General features: G+C 42.4%; 1 protein-coding gene and 1 non-coding gene across 2 annotated transcripts in view; both read right to left on the reverse strand.

Moving 5' to 3' along the window:
- Positions 1-24,514, reverse strand: part of angptl6 (angiopoietin-like 6) — a 55,219-nt gene that overhangs the window by 18,079 nt on the left and 12,626 nt on the right. The window contains exons 3-4 of the mRNA XM_060941996.1: positions 11,610-11,747; positions 8,600-8,807 (exon numbers count right to left, since the gene is read on the reverse strand). Of these exons, the coding sequence (XP_060797979.1) occupies positions 8,600-8,807; positions 11,610-11,747 (346 nt within the window). The remainder of the gene's footprint in view (positions 1-8,599; positions 8,808-11,609; positions 11,748-24,514) is intronic.
- Positions 11,189-11,260, reverse strand: trnae-cuc (transfer RNA glutamic acid (anticodon CUC)). The gene has a single exon. It is a non-coding gene; the product is annotated as a tRNA-Glu (tRNA).

Consider the following 24,514-nt stretch of genomic DNA (forward strand, 5'->3'; position numbering starts at 1 on the left):
GGCTGGACGGGGCGGTCCTTTTCCCAAGAGTTCAGGACATGATGCTCGGAAGTGACCAGGCTTGCCACAGTAGATGCAGCACTTGTCCCTCCTTCTGCGCTCCCTCTCAGATGCGGAGAGGCGAGTACGACCCACTTGCATGGGTTCTGGACAGTCACTGAAGGAGGTAGACGGTCTCCAGGTAGAGGTAGGGAGGCTGGGGGGGCTCAAGGCTTGGTGGCGTTCTCTCATCCTGTTGTCCAGACGAATAGCATGTGAGATGAGGGTTTCGAGGTCACTTGGGCATCCAATAGAGGCCAGACCGTCCTTGATGGGGTCAGACAGACCATGGTGGAAGGCTGACACCAGGGCAGTCTCGTTCCATCCACTTACTGCTGCGAGCGTTCGGAACGAGATGGCGTATTCTGCGACGCTTCCTCCTTGCCGGATGGACATGAGCTTTCGGGCTGCGTCAGTACTGATGTCTGCCTGATCGAAGATTCCTCAGAAAACAGCTGGAAATCAAAGCACTCAGGTCCCTGTCTCTGCCAGATAGCAGTAGCCCAGGCTCGCGCCTTACCAGCTAATAAGGTTATCACAAAGGCAATCTTGCGGCGATCCATAGTGTAGGTGGTAGGCTGAAGCTCAAAGGTGAGTTGACACTGGGTAAGGAACTCTCGGCACTCACTGTGCTTGCCGTCATACCTCTGTGGTGCAGGAAGGGTGGGTTCGTGAGGTGAAGAAGGCAGCATGGCAGGAGGCACTGGAGCAGGAGCGGGAGCTGGATCAGGAGATGCAGGCAGAGATGTCAGCTGTGCCAGGGTTTTCCCAATTTGCTGAAGCAGTTCCTCGTGGTGAGCAAGGGCCTCACGTTGGCTGGTGAGCGTACGTCCATGAGCGTCCATGGTCTCTCCGAAGCGTGTCGGAGCTGCCATAATTCCCTGAAGGTTGGCAGTTGAAGCAGCCTCTGCTGAGTCGGTCATGACGGAGTCTTTCTGTTAGGGATTTGCTGGGATTCAAACCTGGTTCGTTGGTGTGATGATCCAGCAAACCCCCACTAGGCCACCAGGGGGATGACTCAAATGCAGAGGCGTGAGGCGGAAGTAGAAAAAGTATCAAACAACAGTTTATTTACACTATGTACAATATTTACAATCTGATGAAAAAACAAACAAAAAAAGAAAATCCAAAAGCTCAGAAGATAACAAAAATAAAAATATCCAAAGGTACAAAACAAAAGCCAAAAAACCAGAAAAGCAAAGTGCAAAACAAAGAACACGGTACAGAGGAAACTGGAGATAAACATAACAGCACAAAGACTCCGTGACAAGAGGACTGAACTCAGGGGGTATAAATACACAAACTAAATTGAACACAGGTGAAAATAATCAGGACTAAACAGGCAATTAACACAGACACAAAACACAGGAACAGTGGTGGCCTCTAGAGGCCAAAACAAACATGACACGCAAAGGAAATAACAGCGGCCTCTAGAGGCCAAAATAGTCCCAGTCCTAACATTTTTGACATGCATTGGGAAGGTAATTCCCCGAGATAAACAATGTCTATAAGAATGTAATTCTAAAGTAATTCAGTCACAATTATAACTTACACTGTAACTTTAGTGAAACTAATATGAGTAAGGAAGGTAATTCTGAATTCACTGATAGCCCATGAGGGGGTTAAAGATATTCTAAATACCATATTATCAGATTTGGGCCTCAGGGTTGCATGATGTGTGGGCCTAATCCTACTAATTTTAAACATAAATTAGTCATTTTTTCACAATATTAATCACATTATGAATGCTGACCATTCATTTCTCCATCCATGGATCGATTTCTAAAGCTAGTTTTTCTAAACGTCTGTCCTAAAGAGGTTTAGAGGGAGGAGACCATCTAATAAGTGGCTGGTGTAAAGGAGCCAAGCCGCTTGGAATTCTGGGCTGTTTACTAAACCCATGACAAGGTCATGCATTGTATACACACAAGCTATCTTTCAGCCTGTGCTTATCTGTGCACCATGGAGGAATGTTCAACATCATTCTCCCACAAAGAACACAATCACTGATACTGAGCCTCATACATCACTCACAGTACACATACGGAGATAGAGCGAGCTGTAAAAATCTTCTCATGGTTCCAGTGTGCTCTCTTGCCTGGGTTATCTTCTTTCTTCCTCTCCATTTTAGTTGTGCTGTCATAGCTAGAGCTGCTTGAGTCCCTGATTTCATTCTGTACACAATTTACACCCTTTTAAACCAATATAGGACAGAGCATATCTAATAAACCTCTCTCTCTCCAGATGTTACTTTCTGCCCAAGATCCTACCTGATCCATCCTGATGTTCTACTTCTGCTTGGAGCTTCCATCACCTGTGAGCATAACACTCACTGCTGCTGACGATGACCCCACATGGCCTAAAGATTCCACTGAGATTGCTATCCTAAAGATTGCACTTACTGAAAACCCTCATTCATCATGCATTGTGGATAACTTTACTTTAATACCATAGATTAAAAGCTAAAATCTCTACTAAAGCCCAAACATACTCGGTAGTACTGTTTGACTTTGTTGTATGCAGCTGAAAGAATAATACATTTAATAATCCTAATCAAATCACTATCTGGTGTCACCCAGCACAGGAAGTGTTCTCTTTTGAATTTGGTTCCTCTCAATACTGTCACCTCTAGATCTAAATCTACAGAACCAGTCAAAAGTTTACACGCCTAGTCATTCATAGATTTTTCTGTATTGTGTCTGCTTTCTACATTATAGGGGAAGCCATGGCCTGATGGTTAGAGAAGTTGCTTAGGGACCAAAAGGTTGCCGGTTTGATTCCCTGGATGAGCAGGAAGGGCTGAAGTGCCCTTGAGCAAGGTATCTAACCCCCAACTGCCTCCCAGGCTACACTGGGTATGTTGGAGGTCATTCTGGATAAGAGCGTCTGCTAAATGCCATTAATGTAGAACAATACTGAAGACAACAAAACTATTTTGCAGCACGGTGGTGTAGTGGTTAGCACTGTCGCCTCACAGCAAGAAGGTTCTAGGTTCGAGCCCAGCAGCCGACGGGGGCCTTTCTATGTGGAGTTTGCATGTTCTCCTCGTGTCTGCATGGGTTTCCTCTGGGTGCTCTGGTTTCCCCCACAGTCCAAAGACATGCAGTTAGGTTAACATGGGACAGCCTTGGGCTGAAGTGCTCAGGAGTGGTGGCACACACGTATGCAGCGGCTTTGCTCTCCTATGATGAACTAAATTCAGTTGTACATTTGTGCAGTGACAATAAAGGCATTCTATTCTATGAAATAACATCTGGAACATACCGTATACAGAATTATGTGGTAAACAAAAAAGTGTTAACAAAATATGTTTGATAGTTTAGATTCTGGGTGGCACGGTGGTGTAGTGGTTAGCACTGTCGCCTCACAGCAAGAAGGTCCGGGTTCGAGCCCCATGGCCGACGAGGGCCTTTCTGTGCGGAGTTTGCATGTTGTCCGCGTGGGCTTCCTCCGGGTGCTCCGGTTTCCCCCACAGTCCAAAGACATGCAGGTTAGGTTAACTGGTGACTCTAAATTGACCGTAGGTGTGAATGTGAGTGCGAATGGTCGTCTGTGTCTATGTGTCAGCCCTGTGATGACCTGGCGACTTGTCCAGGGTGTACCCCGCCTTTCGCCCGTAGTCAGCTGGGATAGGCTCCAGCTTGCCTGCAACCCTGTAGAACAGGATAAAGTGGCTAGAGATAATGAGATGAGATGAGTTTAGATTCTTCAAAGTAGTTAGCGTTTACCTTGATGATGCTTTGCACACTATTGGCATTATCTTAACCAGCTTCATGAGGTAGTCACCTGGAATGTTTTTCAATTAACAGACATGCCTCATCAAAAGTTAACCGGTGGATGAGTTTCTTGCCTTCTTAATGCATTTGAGATCAAACAGTAAATAGTAAATAATAAAAATACAGTAAACAGCCCTATTCCACACCACAACTGTAGTAATCCAGATTATGTCAAGAACTGCTCAACTACTGTAAGTAAAGAGAAACAACATAGATCCCGAAAGAGATAAGAAGGCGCAGAAGAGGTAAATCTGGGGGAATTTTAAAGAGACTCAAATCATTAAGATTATGCAGGACTCTGGTCATCCTCTCCATACTTGTTTGGGTAACAAAGTTATGGAGCGCAGTGGCTGGCTAAGACCACCTGTAACACGCATTAAGCGGTATGCTCTCTCTTTTATACCACAAGCAGTTAGGCGGCATAATGAGCACTTTAAACGCACCTTTGTAGAATTCTTTTAGCTGTATGTCTGTGTGTTTAATGTTAACTTATTATATTGTAGTGCTAATTAAATGTTATTTGTATTATATCAGTGCCTGTAACTATAGGCACAGATGCATGTATATATCCTCAACAGAGGCTAGTTTTATTTTATTATGTGGGCATGACGGTGGGCGTATGCAATGTAATTTCCATTGATATGGATGCAATAAACTTGACTTTGACTTTGATCCATCATTACTTTAAGACCTGAAGTGTCTTTTAATTCATAAAATTAAAGACAAACCATTGAATTAGAAGGTGGGTCCAAACTTTTTCCTGGTACTGTACATCTGTATTAATGTACAGTACCAGGTGTACTATTAATGTACCTCTCTGGTTGCTCCTTCCAGGTTAGCTGGTCTGGTACTGTATCAGCACCATGCCCACTTACCACTGGTGTCCCTCAAGGTTCAGTCCTTGGTCCACTTGTCTTCTCCCTCTACACCCAGTCTCTCGGCCCGATTCCCTCTGCTCATGGTCTACGTATCCTATCACTGCTATGCTGATGACACCAACTGTTTCTCTCTTTTCCTCCTTCTGACATACAAGTCTCTGCTCGCATCTGTTTGCCTGCATGACATCCAGAGCTGGATGGATAGCCATCACCTGAAGCTCAACTCAGGCAAGACAGAGGTAATCTACATTCCTGCTCCATCCTTTCCACCCTTGGACATCGTCATCTCCCTGGGGGACATCTCTACGTCTCCTTCACCTAATGCAAAGAACCTAGGGGTCGTGTTCCATGACAAATTCTCCTTCTCAGCGAACATCACTGCAGTGACCCGGACATGTAGATTCCTCGTCTACAATGTCCAAAGGATCCGCCCTTTTCTCACCACCTACTCTACTCAGCTCCTGGACCAAGCATTGGTCCTCTCCCACTTGGACTACTGCAACTCTATCCTTGCTGGCTTTCCAGCATCTGCCATCAGACCCCACAGCTCATCCAGAACGCTGTAGCTCGCCTGGTCTTTAACCTCCCTCATTCTTCCCATGTCACCCCTCTGCTTGCTGATCTGCACTGGCTACTTATCGCAGCTTGCATCAAATCTAAGACATTGTTACGAGCATACCAGGCTGTCAAGGCGTTAGGTCCAGCATACCTTCAGAGTCTGATCCACTCCTACACTCCTTCCAGATCCCTACGCTCCACTACTACTGGTCACCTGGCCCCTCCTCCTTTCCTCTCCTGCCCAGCCTACTCAAGACTGCTGTCTGTCCTGGTTCCCTGTTGGTGGAATGACCTTCCCATTGAGGTCAGAACTGTCAACTCCCTGACCACCTTCAAGCACAGACTCACCTCTTCAGGATGCACCTGTCCCCTGCTCCCCTGCCCACTGTGTAACTGCATTAGGGTCAAGATCAACCCAGGCTGTGTACTGTCGAGCCTGGGGTTAGCCGTTTGAATTCTCTATTTAGTTGTACCTTGTATGGTTGGTTGGTTTCCTTGGCTGTTTGCTGAGTATTGGTACTTTAACAGAATATTACACTAGGTATTGCTGTCACTTGTTCAGTTGGGACTAGAACTTTCTTATCTACAAGTTCAGCACTTCGTGGACCTGACTTTTGCACTAGTTGTACATCGCTCTGGATAAGAGCGTCTGCTAAATGGCATATAACGTAATGTAATGTAACGTAATGTTAAGCTGTTTTGTGGCAATTTCCATGGGTAAAAGTGCAATATAAATATAGTACAATTTATTTTAATTTACTTGAATTATTTTAGGTATGGCATATAGATAGGGAAAATGCAGCAATACCTGACCCTTACATAAAACCTGTTATTGTTATTTCTCACACTCATCTCATGGCTGAACAACTGTGCAAATGAACAGAAGCAAAGTCACATGACTGGTGTCGTCAGTTTATAATAACTTTTTTTGTGTGTGTGGGATGTGTCTAGGTCACTGACACAAAGAGTTTCTGCAGAGCACACAAGGATCTACACACACACACACACACACACACACCTTACAGTAAATACACAAATTCTAAATTTCCAGTACAGGGAATGGTGTTTTTAAATTAATAAAGTATTCAAATAAGCAAGGACTGTGATGGCAAATGTCTGGAACTCAATATTTAGTACCATGTACCGTAAGTGATAGTTTAGTGGTTAAAAGCTCTGAACGAGAGATCATAAAGTCATGAACATGAGTTCAAATTCCAGCATTTCTGATTGCTTTGATTATATTTATTCATAATTGTCACACCAATCTCCCCCAGATCATTTTTAGCTTATCCGGTTGCAGACCAGGCTGGATGAGCTTATGCGATCACGCGTTGTCCATCCGTCGTCGTCTGTCGTCATCATCTGTCCACAATTTACAAAAATTGCTACTCCTCCTACAGGATTGATTGGAATCCAATCAAACTCATATTGTGTTTCTCAGGTGGCTGTGCATAAAAGTTGTCAAGACAGTGGTGCCACCTGTCATATTTACAATTTTATGGGCGTCTGAAATTTTTGGGTGACTTGTCACATTAAATTCTACTCTTTGTAAACTGCTGGGATGTTTTCACTGAAACTCACCCAGAAGACTCTAAAGACATATTGCAACAAGAGTTACTCACCAGGTAGTGCCACCTGCCATGGATGAGGCTACACAGGGGTCATGTGCAATTTCATGAAAATCACTACTCCTCCTACAGGAGTGATCAGATTTTGATCAAACTCATATGGAATTGTGGCAGCGGGGGCGTGGCTGAGCATCAGTCTGTGAATGGAGGGCGGAGTCAGGGAAGGTGAGTGGTCATGTCACTACACCTGTTGTCAATTAACATGTGTTTGTGTGTCTCCTACAGTGACCGCGCCCTCTGAAAGGAGAGTGAGAAGGGGAGGTCGGCGCCGAGGGCTTGCTAGTAGCCTGTGTGTGTATGTGTGTGTGAGGGAAAGAGTGTGAGTTGTGTGCTGAAAAGCAAGAATAAAGGAAGTAATTAAGATGCAAACAACCGCCTGCCGTGCTTCTGTGCTCCACCCACATCAGGGTTTTGCTACAGGAATGTTCCCCAGGTTGGTATGTATAAAATTTGTTAAGACAGTGGCACCACCTGTTATATTTAACATTTTATGGGCGTTTGAAATTTTGAGTGACTCGTCACACCAAAAACTACTGTTCATAAACTGCTGGGATGTTTTCACTGAATCTCACCCAGAAGACTCTAAAGACATATTCCAACAAGACTTGTTCACCAGGTAGTACCACCTGCCATGATGCGTCTACACAGGGGTCATATGCCATTTCACAAAATTAGCTCCTCCTCCCACACTCACTCACTCACTCACTAGTCCGCTTGCTCCTGCAGGAGCGTGGCGCCTCGGCACAAGGTTCTCCAGTCTGTCCTGTTCTGGGCCACCTCCCAGGCTGATGCTAGATCAAGACTCAGGTCCCTCAGGTCAGCAGACAACTGGTCGGTCCACTTACTCCGGGGTCTGCCCCTGGGTCTCTTCCATTCAGGGGCTGGTTCTAGAAGTAGCCTGGCTGATTCCAGTGGTGGTGACAGTCTGGCTAGATGACCAAATATGTGGAGATGGGCTGCCAGAACCCAGGGATTGAGTCAGAGTGCTTACCTCCTAGCAGTATTCCCCGGGCAACGGCTTCAGCAATGACCCTGGGTTGCGATACCATCGGGAGCATGGCAGCAAACCATCAGGCCTAGTCCTGCTAGGTTCCCCCTGCTCCTGGCAAGTTCAACCATGGTGGGACAGATCCCAGGGGAGCTACTGCTGGCTAATAGCACCTGCACTAATAGCTACTGCTGGCTAATAGCGACCCACCACGTAAAAAACCACTGTGATGAAACCTCCTCCCATAGGATTGATCGAATTTCAAACTCATGCACAACAACAGTGGCCAGTATGAGCTACAGCCTCATTGAAGTTATTTTTACTACACTGGATACATTGATGAGGTGTTTCCATCAAAAATGTCATTAGACACAGAATAAGGCTCATAACATCCCCTTTGTGAAAAAATAACTGACAAACATCTGACACTTATTATGTGATTACATGAGAAAAAAAATCACATGAAGGTTCTTTTCAACATGTGACGTCAAGAGACACAACATCAAATGTGAACAATACGTGATTACATGTTGAAAAGAAACAATCAGGTGAGAAAATTAATTCATTTTGTAAAAATTATATGTGAAAACACATTAAATGTTTATGGTGTGAAAAATCACGTGCGTGTGCATATTAAAACCTAATTGGCTCTACTATTTATGATGTCATGACTCTTTTACAAGAGCATCTCCAATAAGTTTTTTAACATAATGTAGTATATGTTTTACAAACCTGGAGATTTAGTGTCAGGGAAACTGATGAATGGCGTTTCCGTAGGGAGATCTGTTGCTGTCATGAGGAGCCCATGAACCTCCTGCAGTGTTTGTTTCTGTTCCAGAGGGGCACTCTGGTCTCTCTGAATGTTCCTGACTTCATGTTTAGGCTCAGAGATCTCCTTCTGTACGAGGCTGGACTGATCAACCACCGATGATTCGTCCTCCTGAAAGAATCAAATAATCTGTCTGACTCTAGTGTTATATGATATGCTATTATACATACAGGACATTTTTTCGATGGAATAAAAACGTGTTCTATTCCCTTCTAGCGGGTTTGCTTCATTTTGTTTGATAGCATGCAATATTGTTAGCATATCGCTTATCCTACGTGTATTACATCACTCTACCCAATGGAGAATAGACTTAGACAAAACTTTATTTATCCCCGAAGGGCAATTAGAAGGGCGAAGAGCGGTACATTAAAAGAGCAAGAAAATAAAATCACAAAAAGAATAAAATCACAAAAATGGGTGGGAAAAAGCGTATTATATACAATATACAATGACAGGCCTGTTGCCAGTAACAAAGTAAAAGAAAAAAATAAATTAATTAAAAAAAAAAAGGCAGCAGATAAAAGATGACAAATAAATAAAATGACGCGTGGATAAAATTAAAATGACAATATGATTAGAGTGGCATTGTACTTAAAGTGACAAGGTGATATTGTAATATTGCACATCAGGACATGTGATATTGCACTAGAGTATTGTACAGAAGACTTAAGTTCTTGTAACTGTCTTAGATTTCTTAGAGTTCAGGAGGAGAATAACACTTGGAACAAAGGTTGCTCTCCTCCTCTGGGTCTTACAGGCCGGACAGCGGAATCTGCGACCAGATGGCAGCTGCTCAAATGCCGGGAACAAAGCATGAGTTGAGTCCTTAAGAATTCGACGAGCCAGGCCGCTAGCCTGCTGCTCGTAAACAGTATTCAGGTGGCGAGCAGGAAGTCCAATAATCTTAGAACACACCTTGACAATATTATGCAGGTGGTTCCTATCCTGTACAGTAATGGAGTAATACCAACAACATATAGAAAAAGCTAAAACACTTTCAATGAATGTATAATAGAATGTCAACAAGATGTTCTGACTGACAGAAAAAGAGTTCAGTTTCCTTATGGCCCTTTTCCACTACCCTTTTTCAGCTCACTTCAGCCCGACACGACTCGCGTTTCGACTACCTCAGAGCAGCACGACTCAGCTCGCTTCAGCCCTGCTTAGCACCCAAAACTCGCACGGTTTTGGAGTAGGGCTGAAGCGAGCCAAACCGAGCCGAGTGGGGCTAGGGGCATGAGGAGACACTCCCCTGTGCACTGATTGGTGAGGAGGAGTGTCCTCACATGCCCACACACGCCCCGCAAGCACGCTGGGATCTGTAAACACCGTAAACCCGGAAGAAGGAGAATTACGAATTACGTGAATTTCTGAAGCCTTATGCGCCTCGCCTCATCTATACGCTCTTGCCAGTATCTGTTGGCGTTGTTGGTGACAACAAGCCACAGCACCAAGACCAGCAACACTAACGACTCCATGTCCTCCATGTTTATTGTTTACTATCCAGGTCGTGAGACTACCGCTTAAAAGGTCACTGATGTCACTGTTTGCACCGCCTAACGACATCACGTGACGTCCACCCACTTTCGCTAAGTCCACCCAATGTGTCCACCCACTTCCAGCCAGCACGGTTCAGCACGGTTGTAGTCGAAATGCAACTCCAACAGCCCCACTCAGCTCCACTCAGCCCAACTCAGCCGCGTTGGTAGTGGAAAAGCGGCATTAATAGGTACATCCTCTGGTGGCACTTCCTCAGGATCCCTTCTGTGTTGGAAGAGAACCTCAGTTGGCAGTCCAGAATGGTTCCCAGGAATATTCCTCAACTGTCTCGACCGGAAAACCGTGGACCATAGTGGTGACAGCCGCCGCTAGTTCCCTTTAGCTGCTGGAGAAGGTCACCACCATCTCCTTAGTTTTACTAACATTCAACTCCAGGCAGGAAGAGTCACACCACTCTACGAACTGCTGAAGAGCGGGTCCATGATGGAGGGAAGGGCCGGACAGGAGGGACAGGAGAACTGTGTCATCAGCAAACTTAACCAGGTGACAGTTGGGGTACATTGATCTGCACTCATCAGTGTACAGAATGAAGAGCAGCGGAGAAAGCACACAGCCTTGTGGGGAGCCAGTGGAGGTGGTGAGGAGATCAGACAGGTTATTGTTAATCCGGACATGCTGGGTTCGGTTGGTTAGAAAGTCCAGGATCCAGAAGATGAGCTGGCTGCTCATGTTGAAGTTCCGGTGGAGTCTCTCTGCCAGAATATGTGGTTGCAGGGTATTAAAGGCCGAGGAGAAATATGCAAACAGGAGTCTGGCGGCGGTATTGGGAAGCTCCAGGTGTCTGTGGATAGTGTCGATGATGAAGGCTTTGGCATCGTCGACACCTTTATGGCTTTGATATGCAAATTGGAGCAGATCAAGTTGTGAATTGGTCAGAGTGAGAATGTAAATCAAGTTGTGAATTGGTCAGAGTGAGAATGTAAAAGTTGCAGATCCCTGACCGGGAATCGAACCCGGGCCGCGGCAGTGAGAGCGCCAAATCCTAACCACTAGACCACCAGGGAGAACCACTAGACCACCAGGGAAATGAGCGAATGAGCGTTGAATATAATTTATGATATCGCATGGTTGTCAAGACAACATGACGTCACACATCGGAGATGTAAAACTTCCGTGCTAGTGAGCAACTGTGACAATTTGTAAACAAACATGGCTGCCGGGTTTGCTTTATTAAATATGGAAGATTTTGAGAGAATTTTGAAAGAGAAAGACGCACTGAACACCCGAAAGGTTCAACAAATTCAATATCATGCTAGCTGATTGGAATATATCTGATATACCACTCAACACCAGCCAATATTATTTAAATGTACATATCAGGCTGATTATTACTGTATAATACACTCATCTCACCTGCTGTGGTTTGGTGACGACACTGATCTGACACCTTTTTTCCAAATGCATCATTAGTTGACTCTGGTTGTTCACCAAAGACGTGAGTGCCTCATATTTCCTCTCCAGTTCTCTGTAACTGTTGGATATCTGCAGCACCTGAAGCCAAAGAAATCAGAAATCAGGGCAACACAAAAAACATTGAAAGTGAATTTCGAAAAATTGTTCTAAACGTCCTAATAGAGGTTTGTTATCTAGGGAATGATGGCTAGTAGTGATCTGCGATGGCTGATCTTGATGTTAGGTGTGAGGATTAAAATGCAATAGTGACGCTCCATACTTAAGAGAATATGGTAATGTATCCACCTGATTTTTGATGGCTTTTGCATCCGTACATAAGAACAACGTACATGTACTACCACAGGGAACCCGATCGTTAGTGCAAAGCAACGTATCTCATAAACACTTGACCACCAAACAACGAAATTTGTATCTTTATTTCCATAAGATAGATGGGTTTTTATCCAGCACGTATTAGTCTTCATGTATTTCATAGATGAAGACTATTGTTTTTGGTGATATATTTTTTTCTTCCAAACGTTGTTCGCTTTCGGAAAAAATTTTAACCGCTGGTAGCCACGGACAACAGACGCTCACTGACCCAAGATGAGTGACCTTGACCTATTTTTCAAGGTCACAGAGCATATTTTATGTGGTTTTTGTTGAAAATGTCATTTCATTTATTACAGTTTCTCCAAAAGATATAAGGAGTTCCACCTAGATTTTATATAAACAAATGATGTGCTCATTTCCTGCGCAAAAAGCTTTGATGCCAGTCAAACAGAAAATCATGCGTTCTGGACTGCGGTCGAAAACAGTTTGTTTCCTAAACAGCCAAAACCACAACATGTTCAAAAAAATGGCGCGAGGCGATTGTCGCTCGGCGCGAGGCAAATGGCACAAGGCAACTGTTGCTCAGTGCAAGGCAAATGGCATGAGGCTGTTAACCTTAACATTGTCAGTTTACGTTTGAAATAGCTGAAGACTCGAAATTGTCAGTGAAATGGTCTAGTTTCTAATTTGCTTTTAAAAATAACGTGGGATTATTTACTGGCACATTTTACAGAAAATATTTGTGACCGTTTCATATAAAACTAGTTAAAACAGTTTTATTAGTCCACTAGCTTGTTGGACAATTGACAGTTGTAACCAGACAACAGTTTTTATTGATTGATTGATTGATTGATTGATTGATTGATTGATTCTGAACAATAAAGAAGAAAGATATAAAAATAAAAATTTAAATAAAAAATACAATAATCAAAACATCATCATAAACAAACAGAATAGCGTAGCCACAAGGCAATAACATAACAATGTTCAGAAAGGATTAGGAAGAAGTAATAACTTATCCAATCCTAACCCTCTATACCACCGCTAATCAAATGTCACTTTCCACCATAATAAACTATATATACAAAAGAAAACATACCAACAAACCAAAACATACCGACATGGTATAATATCGACCAAATCAAATCATATATACAGATACTTATGTTATGCATATATACACACATACAATACATATATACAGTACATACATATACACATACCTATAGCTATACACTAAATACAAGAAGACCAGTCACAGACTTACTCTCAATTTCATCATCACCTATATAGTCTGCCTGTCCTCATTCTCATATATTTTTATTAACATGTTTTTATATAATTTTTTAAACAGTTTTATGTTGGTGCTATTTTTGAGTTCATTTTCCAGACCATTCCACAATTTCACCCCACAGACTGTTATGCACATACTTTTCATAGTTGTTCTAACATTTACTCTCTTAAAATTCATTTCCCCTCTCAGGTTATACCCACCCTGCCTTTCCATAAACGTATTTTGTACCTCACCCGGAAGAAGGTTATGTCTTGCTTTATACATAATTTGTGCAGTCTTGTGTTCAACCAGATCAGTGAATTTCAGAGTGTGTGCTTTTACGAATAATGCGTTTGTATGCTCAAGATATCCCGTATTATTGACAATTCTTATTGCTCTTTTTTGTAATGTGCATAACGGCTGCAGGTTAGATTTGTAGGTATTACCCCATATCTCCACACAGTAGCTCAGATATGGAAGTATGAGTGCATTATACAGAGTATGTAGTGATTTATAGTCCAGAATGTGTCTTGATTTCCCCAAAATTGCAGTAATCTTTGCTATTTTTGCTTTAACATGATTAATATGCGGTTTCCAGCAGACTTTATGATCAACAATCACACCCAGAAATTTTATTTCATACACTCTTTCTATGGTTATGTTGTCAATTTTCAATTCAACTTGAGGGTTCGACTTATATTTTCCAAATAACATAATCTTTGTTTTACTCAAATTCAATGACAATTTGTTTACGTTAAACCACCTTTTTAATTTATTCATTTCGGTTGTGATTGTTTCCATAAGCTGCTGTGCATTGTCCCCGGCACAAAAGATGTTTGTATCATCAGCAAATAATATGCATTTCATTATACTTGATACATTACATAAATCATTAATGTACAATATAAACAGTTTAGGACCTAAGACAGACCCTTGCGGTACTCCACATGTTATGGGCAAATACTCAGATGTGTGATCTCCAATTTTTACAAATTGTTGCCTGTTAATTAAGTAGCTCCTCACCCAGTCCAAACCAACCCCTCTGATACCATACCTCTCTAATTTTTTGAATAGAATGTCGTGATTTATTGTATCAAATGCTTTCTTTAGATCTATGAAAATTCCCATAACATGTTTTTTATTGTCTATACCATTTGTGATTTTCTCGATAAGTTCCATTAATGCCAGGGTTGTTGATCTGTCTTTCCGGAATCCGTATTGACTGTCAGCTAAAAGTTTATATTTTTCAATGAAGTTGTCTAGTTTTGCTGTGAACAGTTTTTCGAGGATCTTGGAGAACTGAGAGAGTAAAGAAACTGGCCTGTAATTTGTGTAATGGTGTCTATCTCCACATTTATATAAAGGTATAACTTTAGCTATTTTCATGTTGTTTGGAAATTTACCAGATTGAAAAGACATATTACATATGTGAGTAAATGGTTCTGCAATTTCTTCAATAACTTTTTTTATTAAACTCATATCAATATCATTCCAGTCAGTGGAGGTTTTACTTTCACTTCTCCTTACAATGTCTATGACCTCTTTTATGCCAACTGCACCAAGGAATATAGATTTAGGATTTCTCTCCCATCGAGCAGCCTCCGCCCCTCCAGGTGTGTCTGTATCTTGAATCTTTTCTGCCAAATCTGATCCCACATTTACAAAGAATCTATTAAAACCATTTACCACTTCCTCCATATTATTTATTGATCTGTCATTCTCAATATAATGATCAGGGTAGCTTGTGTTTTTGTTTTTAGCTCTATTCCTAATAATACTATTCAGTACATTCCATAGCCCCTTCATATTATTTTTATTACTATCTAATAATTTATTATAATATTGCTTCTTACATGTCCTCATAATGCTGGTTAATTTATTCTTGTATTTTTTATATTTAATTTCTGCCTCCAAAGTTCTTTTTTTTATGAATTGTCTATACAGCGTGTTCTTTTTTTTACAGGCATTTTTTAATCCTTTGGTGATCCATGGACCATTTGCTTGTTTTTGTCCATCATTGTATTTCCTTATCATTGTATAGTTTGACATCAAGTTTGAAATATCAAGATTGCAACTCGAACCCTCAGAGCTCATACGCTGCATTTGGTTGAGGAGTCTGTTTTCCAGTAGGTTATTTTTTCCCTGAAGGTTTTTGTCGTACTGTTTTTTTTTCATAGCAGGCAACGTATCTTTACATTGTATTCTTTTCTTTTTACCTGAACGATTTCTTACTATGCTCTGTACACTTGTGTAAATATAATTATTGTATAGTTCAGTAGCAATTATGAGCATCTTTATTTAGTGTTAGAGAATCTAAACCTATCACAGATTGATATCGATTAGTTCTTATGTCCAATAATATTAGAGCATAACTGTATAGTAATGATATAAAGTGAAAGCGCTGGTTCTCTGCTGTCCACCAGGCACCCAGCAGAGTCACACCAAAATAAATGCCATGGTGTTGTTTCTGGTGCATGGCATGCGGCATCAAAGAAAGGAATACAGTGGTATGCAAAAGTTTGTGCAGCCCTGGTCAAAATTGCTGTTACTGTGAACAGTTAAGCAAGTTGAAGATGAAATGATCTCCAAAAGGCATAAAGTTAAAGATGACTCATTCCCTTTATATTTTAAGCAAAAAACAATTTTTTTCATATTTTACATTTTCAAAATGACAAAGGAAAAAGGCCCGAAGCAAAAGTTTGGGCACCCTGCATGGTTAGTACTTAGTAACACCTCCTTTGGCAAGTATCACAGCTTGTAAACACCTTTTGTAGCCAGCTAATAATCTTTCAGTTCTTACCTGGGGGATTTTCACACATTCGTCCTTGCAAAAGGCTTCCAGTTCTACAAGTTTCTTGGGCTGTCTTGCAGGCATTGCTCTTTTGAGATCTATCCACAGATTTTCAATGATGTTTAGGTCAGGGGAATGTGAGGGCCAGGGCAAAACCTTCAGCTTGGGCCTCTTGAGGTATTCCATTGTAGATTTTGAGGTGTGTTTTGGATCATTGTCTTATTGTAGGACCCATCCTCTTTTTAACTTCAACTTTTTTACAGATGGTGTGATGTTTGCTTCCAGAATTTGCTGGTATTTATTCGAATCCATGCTTCCCTCGACCAATGAAATGTGCCCTGTGCCATTGGCTGCAACAAAAACCCCAAAGCATGATCGATCCACACCCATGCTTCAGAGTCGGAGAGGTGTTCTTTTCCTGGAATTTGGCACCCTTTTTCCTCCAAACATGCCTTTGCACATTGTGGCCAAAAAAGTTCTATTTTGATTTCATCAGTCCACAGGACTTGTTTCCAAAATGCATCAGGCTTATTTAGATGTTCATTTGCAAACTTCAGACATTGAATTTTGTGGCGAGGATGCAGGAAAGGTTTTCTTCTGATGACTCTCCCATGAAGGTCATATTTGTTCAGGTGTCACTGCATAGTAGAACAGTGCACCACCACTCCAGGGTCTGCTAAATCTTTCTGAAGGTCTTTTGCAGTCAAACAGGGGTTTTTATTTGCCTTTCTAGCAATCCAACAAGCAGTTCTTTCAGAAAGTTTTCTTCATCTTCCAGACCTCACCTTGATCTCCACTGTTTCTGTTAACTGCCATTTCTTGATAACATTACAATCTGAGGAAACAGCTACCTGAAAACACTTTGATACATTCTTGTAGCCTTCTCCTGCTTTGTGAGCATCAATTATTTTATTATTCAGAATGCGAGGGAGTTACTTAGAGGAGGCCATGGCTGTTGATTTTAGGGACAAGTTTGAGGAGTCAGAGAATTTATACAGCTTTGAAATCTGCATCATCTGACCTTTCCTAACGAAGAATTTGAACAAGCCACAGCTCAATAAGCTAAAGGTCTGAAACCTTGATAAAAGTTACCTGAGAACTCAAATGTATTGGGGTGCCCAAACTTTCGCCTGGTGTTCCTTTTTCTTTTTTCACTCTCCAATTGTACAAAACAAAAATAATACACAAATCTTACATAAAACGCTAAAAAGAAATGTCTCGTCTTTACCTTTATGCCTTTTGGTGATCAGTTCATCTTCTGCTCACTTAACTATTCACAGTAGCAGACATTTTCAGTAAGGGTGCCCAAACTTTTGCATGCCACTGTAAATATGTATTCATAACTGCGATGCGTATCTCATTATTGTTCTCACTGTCACAAGACATTGCAGCAATTTATTGACGTGAAATACATGACACAATTCGATGGTTCATTCATGGTGCTATGATATTATTCTATTCAGGTTGATTTTGTGCCCTTGTAAATATTTTGCTCATACATACATTAGGCGCTCTGCTTTTAGGCAGTGATGAAACATATCTCTTATCTATTAATAGCATGATGAAACAATGAAATATTTAGTGTTGAGCAATGCATTCTATCATAAGGTCTCACTGATACAAAATGTTGTACACAAAGAAAGATTAGGTAACTCTATTCATGATTTCTCATTTTTCTTAAAAGTTTCATGTCTGTAATGCTGTGATACTGGTTTAATGATGTCTTTCCTCCAAATACCAAACACAGCAACCTTTTTGTTAAAAAAAAACAATCCTCTAAATTCAGTTCTGTCATCTGTCCATTTGTGTGATTTGTACTTTGAGTCTATGGTATATGGATAAAACATTCCAAGTCTAAAATATAAAGTCCTTCCTGCGCCATGTCCTGGTCTTCCCAGGCAGTCTCCCATCCCAGTACTAACCAGGCCCTTAAGGCACATTGGGTGGCACCGATCTCGGTTTCCATAGCCCTCGGCCTCTTGCCTCTATAGCTAGGGTTACAATGGGGGGCTAGTCTTCTGGTAACCGCAAGAGTTTGACTTCCCCACTTGCATCTGTATTGTAGCATGCCTTGCCAGATGGCAGTAGGTACCATTTTTATGATGATCTTTGGTATGACCCGACTGCAAGTAGAACTTGCGATCTCCCAGTTGAGAGGCGGACATGCTAACCACTAGGCCAGCTTGCAGTGGATAAAATATTACATTACATTAATGGTATTTAGCAGATGCTCTTATCCAGAGTGATGTACAGCATACTGTACCAAGAGCACTCTGGGGAGCAGTTGGGGGTTAGGTACCATCATGGGCGTCGCCACCATTGAAGATGAAGGGGACGTGTCTCCTTCACATTTCATAATTCTTCATTTGGACCCCCCCACATTTAACATAAAATATTAGTTCACCCAGCGCAGTTTCTATTGCTTCGTGAAAGAATCCATTCCACTTGACTGATAAGAGAATACACAGACCACTGAAAATCCACTCCGGGTTTTCCGGGCATTACTTACAACAACTCACTGCGCACAAGTGAAGTGAATCTCACCGTGAGCAGAGGCATTTTGGTGCAGCTGCTCGAAAGTGGAGGAGGTGACGTCAGCCCCACTGCCACCTCACAATGTCTAGCTTTTGCTAAAACCTTATTCTTTTGTTATCTGCCCTCAAAATTAACCCTAAGCCACGATAAATTAATGTTCAACTAAACAATGAAATAAGCTTAGCCTAATGGGGTATTCTTGGTTGATGATGAATTGCAGTATTTGCTCCCTCCCCAGACACAATGGACATAAGGAAATTCTTTACAAAGAAGCGGCAAGTCAGTCAAAATTTCCCCACAGGACAGGGTTTTTTTGTCCCAATGGAAATGTTAGTGCAGTTAGCTGGCTAGTCAGTGTTAGGAGATGTATCAGCTAGCTTAATGTTACGGTAGCTATCATTTAATTCAAACCCAGTAGGCCTGCCTTATTTTAATGCCAAGAATGAGGTCAAGTCTGCTCTGATGATATTTATTGATTCCCTGTTGTGATTTGAAGAACTTGTTTTGTCTGGTCTTTGCCAGTTTTCTGGAAAGTAACATGGGAAATCAGTGTATGGGGAAGGAATAGTAGAAAGGAAAGCAATGGAGAGAAATGGATGTTATTCCAGGTGGACTGTGAAGGAAAGGGGGATAAAAGTTATGAAGTGGTAGAAATTGTGGTGGTACCAATGTAAGAAGGAGTTCTATCTATAAATCTATTTGTTATACTAATCTGTAAATGTTACTGTAGTACCACCATTGCATGTAGGTTGACAAAACTGCACTTGCTCATTGTGTGAAGTTCTCTTTTATGTGTCATTGCTTGACCCAGTGTAATTTTGTGTTATGAAGACTGCATGATGCCGTGTCATTTTTGTCACGAGTATCACAAAATCGAAAAAAAAAGTAAAATGCACCCACTAAAGTCACTGTTGGTGGTTAACAAAATTGCACCTGTTCATTGTGTGAAGTTGTTTTTTATGTCTCACCGTTGCTTGACACAGTGTGATTTTGTGTTGTGAAGTTTGCATGATGCCATGTCATGCCTGTTCATTGTGTGAAATTATGAATATTCTTATTTTTAAACATACAGTTGAGCATCACTATTGCTTGGCACAGTGGCATGTTGTGTTGCATCTAAAACTAAATAAAAAAGGAAACACAAAATAAAAAGTAAAATGCACCCATAAAGTCATTGTTGGTGATAAATTGTGTCACATTCATCTCATTATCTTAGGCAGAGCAGTGGGTTTAAAAACAGGCTGATGAATATATGGACTAGTTGTTGAATGAGGACTTATTGTTGAGTCTCTAAAATAGTCATTGAATTAAGTGACTTTTGTAGGTAAAATTAGGTGTTTAACAACCTGTTAAAAATACACCAGAATGCAGGAAATGGCATCTAATGAATTAAAAATTTTCTGGGGGAGGACCCCCAGAACCCCGCCAGTGTGTCCCCCCCTCACATTAAACATGCTTCTGACGCCCCTGGGTACCATGCTCAAGGGCACTTGAGCCATTCCTGCTGGTCCAGGGAATTGAAACAGTGACCTTTTGGTCCCAAAGCTGCTTCGCTAACCATTAGGCCATGGCATTCCCCGCTAGTTTAAAAGTATTTGGACACCTGACTATCACAGTATGTGCTTGTTGAACCATGGGTGTTAATATGCCCTGCATTGCTGTTCTCTTCATGGAAACCTTTCCACTAGATTTTGGCACGTGTTTACTTGCTAAAGCTTGTGGTTCCAAAGAGGAACATAGTCCACTGACAATCTTCCTCCAATCTGTCTGGTTCTGTGCTTCTTTCTCCAACTGCTTCCAGGTGTAACCAGCTGTCTGTATCTCTGCTGTTGTGTTCCGTCTCTGGGTATTCCAGTAGCAACCTCTCTTTCTTTCCCCCTGAGGGTTCCACTGTAATGTCTGTGTTGTGATGTTGTTCCGAGGTTTCCGTAGAGTATGGCCAATTCATCTGCATTTTCTTCACTGTATTTGGGTTATCATGGGTGTTTCTTTTGTTCTTGTCACCAACTCTTGATTGGTAATCATTTCTGGCCACCATATCCTTTGGATCCTACGTAGGCATCAGTTGACAACAGCCTGGGAAATTTGAGCATGGCTGTGTTGATTTGCCCTTTCAGTCACATGACTATTGATGATCTTGGAAAAGAAGGCCTGGGGTGCAGTTGGTGCTCCAGTTCATCTCGAAGGTGTTCAGTGGGGTTCAGTTTGGTCAGGGGCTCTGTGCAGGACACTCAAGTTCTTCCAGTCCAAACTTGGCAAGCCATGTCTTCATGGAGCTCACTTTGTGCACAGGGAAGTTGTGATGTTGGAACAGGTTTGAGCCTCTTAGTTCCAGTGAAAACTTGTAATACTACAGAATATACATTTGTGAGCTTCCAGTTTTGTGGAAATGGTTTGACAAAGAACCACATATGGTTACATGTTGACATACCTTTGGCCATATATGGTATGTTCTTTTCATTTCTCCTCCAAATGCAATTTTGTGTTCATTACAACCATGACTGGATTTCACAACTGCCTTCTCTATCACCTGCTCTGAATGTTTCAGTGAATGGGCTGAAAGATATCAGTCCAAATGGAGATGAAATCTATGGGTCGTGTCACTCTGTGAAATCAACCAACACAATGGTCACAGTCTGGGCTAGAAAGAAAAGCCCCAGCGTCACTCATGTCATTCTGTGTATTTTTCTTTTGACCATTGGTGGTGCTGTTACACCGATTTCCACAAAAGTCCAAAAAAATTAAATTTTAAAGAAAATATCTCGCAAATAAACAAATTGAGCTCAAAGTCAGTCTTTATGTCTGTCCTTTATTTAAAAAAAAGCTGCATTTTGAATTTGTTCTTAACAATATAACCACTATAGCGCTGAAAATAGATGGGACTATTTTTTGTCAGGGAGGCCACCATAACTCCATTGTGCGTGATGTCATTTTCCGCGAGCACAGCAGAGGTGTACAAGTGCATGCTATACGAGACTATACTATAATATTATGGTCTAGCGTGACTTCTCAGTCAATTTGTTTGCATTTCTCTACAAAAATTATAGCAATGCAGTATTAAAAAAGAAATCAAAATAAAGGAGTGGCTAGTGTATTGCCTGTTTATTTAAAGATATATTTATCTGCTTATCTTCCATCCATTTGATGCGTGATACGGCAATATGCTGTAGTGCTGCCAGTGTCTGTGTTTTGTGGTGAAACAAAGTCGGGATCACGTCTGGCTTCAGTTGTAGTTTCTGTCTCGTGTCTCGCTTCTATCCAGTGATTTTTTTTTTTCATACAAGTCCTCCACAAACCAATCTTCTGTAAAATGCTCACTGCACAATTTGCTACTTTTGCTTTATTTGATGAAGCAACTCAGCCAAACATCTTGGATCCAGGACGAAATGAGGAAGACGTGTGGAATCCTATGTCACGCAGAGCCACCATTGTTTTTGTTTCCTAATACAGCCATGTAGTATGGCCACACCTGGGGAAATGGCCCAATGGACTGATGTTACAACTTAACATGTTTTTTAAGCTAAAGTCCACTTAATTTTTTTCATCTAGAACATCTTGTATTAATGTATAATGATGGCATTTCATAACCCCGTAATTTCAAAATTTCCTGGTTAATTGCTTTAAGATATTTCACATTAAATAATGTGAAGATGATGATAATGATGATGATGATGCCAAAAATGAAACCTTACACTAATCTGTTTTTATTTATATAAAGTGTCTCAGCCCTACTATCGCATTTACTACGCCCCCTACAACCGAGGGGACGTGAGGGCATTGTCCACTCAATATCTGTGGAACTGAGGAGGAGGTACCAGGGCTGCAGAGCCGGGGCCAAGCGCAAGGCTAAGAAGATGGAAGGGCGGTGGAGGTACAAACCCTTGGTTCCATCGGTGCTTATGGGGAATGTGAACTCACTAACCAACAAAACTGATGAGCTGGCAGCACTGGTGAAAACCCAGAGGCTCTACAGGGAGTGTAGTTTGTTGTATTTCATGGAGATGTGGCTTAACAGTGACACACCGGATTTTAATGTGGAGCTACCTGGATTCACTACAGTGAGGGCGAACAGGGATGTGAAGCTGAGCGGCAAGCGCAAAAGTGGGGGACTCGCACTGTTTATTAACACCAGATGGTGCAACCCGGGACACGTAAACATTAAGGTGATCATCTGCTGCCAGGACATTGAACTGTTAGCGGTCAGTCTCCAACCGTATTACATGACTCGGGAGTTTACACACGCCATTTTAACCTGTGTTTACATTCCTCCACGTGCGAACGCGCAGGCAGCACATGATGTCATTCAATCCACCATAGCAGCGCTGCAGACACAACACCCTGAGGCTTTCTTTGCGATCTCTGGGGATTTTAACCATGTCACTCTGGACTCCACTCTCCTAGCCTTTTATCAGTTTGTGGACTGTCCCACTAGGAAAAACAGGACCATAGACCTATTGTATGCCAGCATAAAGGATGCATACAGGGCAATCCCACTACCACCGCTGGGGAGATCTGACCATAATCTGGTTCTCCTACAGCCTCAGTACAAACCAATGGTTCTGAGGCAGCCCATCACCATGCATTCATTCAGGGCCTGGTCTCCCGAGGCAGAGGAAACTCTTAAGGACTGCTTCAAGATGACTGACTGGAATGTACTGTTAGACCCGCATGGGGAGGACATTGAGGAGGTGACACACTGCATAATGTACTACTTGAACTTTTGCAGGGATGTTGCTGTTCCCACAAGAACTGTACGCTGCTTTCCAAACAATAAGCCCTGGGTTACCAGTGAAGTCAAGGGCCTCCTCAACCAAAAGAAGAGGGCGTTCAAAGACAGAGACAGGTCAGAGCTGAAGCATGTACAGGGGTAACTCAAAGTCCAGCTAAAAGAGGCCAAGGAGTCATACAGGAAAAAGGTGGAACAGAAGCTGCAAGAAAACAACATGAAGGAGGTCTTGGATGGGATGAAAACCATCACAGGCTGCAAGAAGAACAGCGACAGCTCAGCAGATGGGAGCATGGATAGGGCAAACCAGTTTAACCACTTCAACAGGTTTGATTGTCCTGCTCCTGCTGCCCCCTTCTCCCTTCCTCCTGCAGCAGTTGTCACCTCATCATCATCACCGGCAGATCAGCCCTCACCCCTACCACCAACATCATCATCAGAGCCATCAACACCTCCTGCAGACAGAATACACATCCACTCCCCCAGTCCCCCAATCTTCACCACAAACCAAGTCAGGAGAGAGCTGAGGAAACTCCACCCCAGGAAGGCAGCAGGTCTGGACAAGGTATGTCCCAGGATGCTGAGAGCCTGCGCTGACCAACTGGGGGAGCCCCTCCAACATGCCTTTAACCTGAGTCTTCGCCTCAGGAGGGTTCCTGTCATGTGGAAGACTTTGTGCCTCATTCCAGTTCCCAAGAAAATACATCCAAAGGAACTGAATGACTACAGGCTGGTCGCCTTGACATCACACATGATGAAGACCATGGAACGACTGCTGCTGAACCTCCTCAGACCCCAGGTCCACCATGCTGAGGACCCACTGCAGTTTGCGTACTGGGAGAAGGTGGGAGTGGATGATGCCATCCTCTATCTTCTACACAGGATTCACTCTCATCTGGACAAGGGGAGCGGCGCAGTGAGGATCATATTTTTTTACTTCTCCAGTGCCTTTAACACCATCCAGCCCCTTCTACTGAGAGACAAGTTGCAGGAGATGGAGGTGGACACACATCTGGTCTCCAGGATCACAGACTACCTCACCGGGAGACCACAACATGTCAGGATCAGGGACGGCATTTCTGACATGGTGATCAGCAGCACAGGAGCACCACAGGGGACAGTGCTCTCTCTCCAGTTCTGTTCACTCTCTACACATCAGACTTCAAATACAACTCGGAGTCTTGCCACATGCAGAAGTTCTCGGACGA

Source organism: Neoarius graeffei, chromosome 16, assembly GCF_027579695.1.
Source record: "Neoarius graeffei isolate fNeoGra1 chromosome 16, fNeoGra1.pri, whole genome shotgun sequence".
NCBI lineage: Eukaryota > Metazoa > Chordata > Actinopteri > Siluriformes > Ariidae > Neoarius > Neoarius graeffei.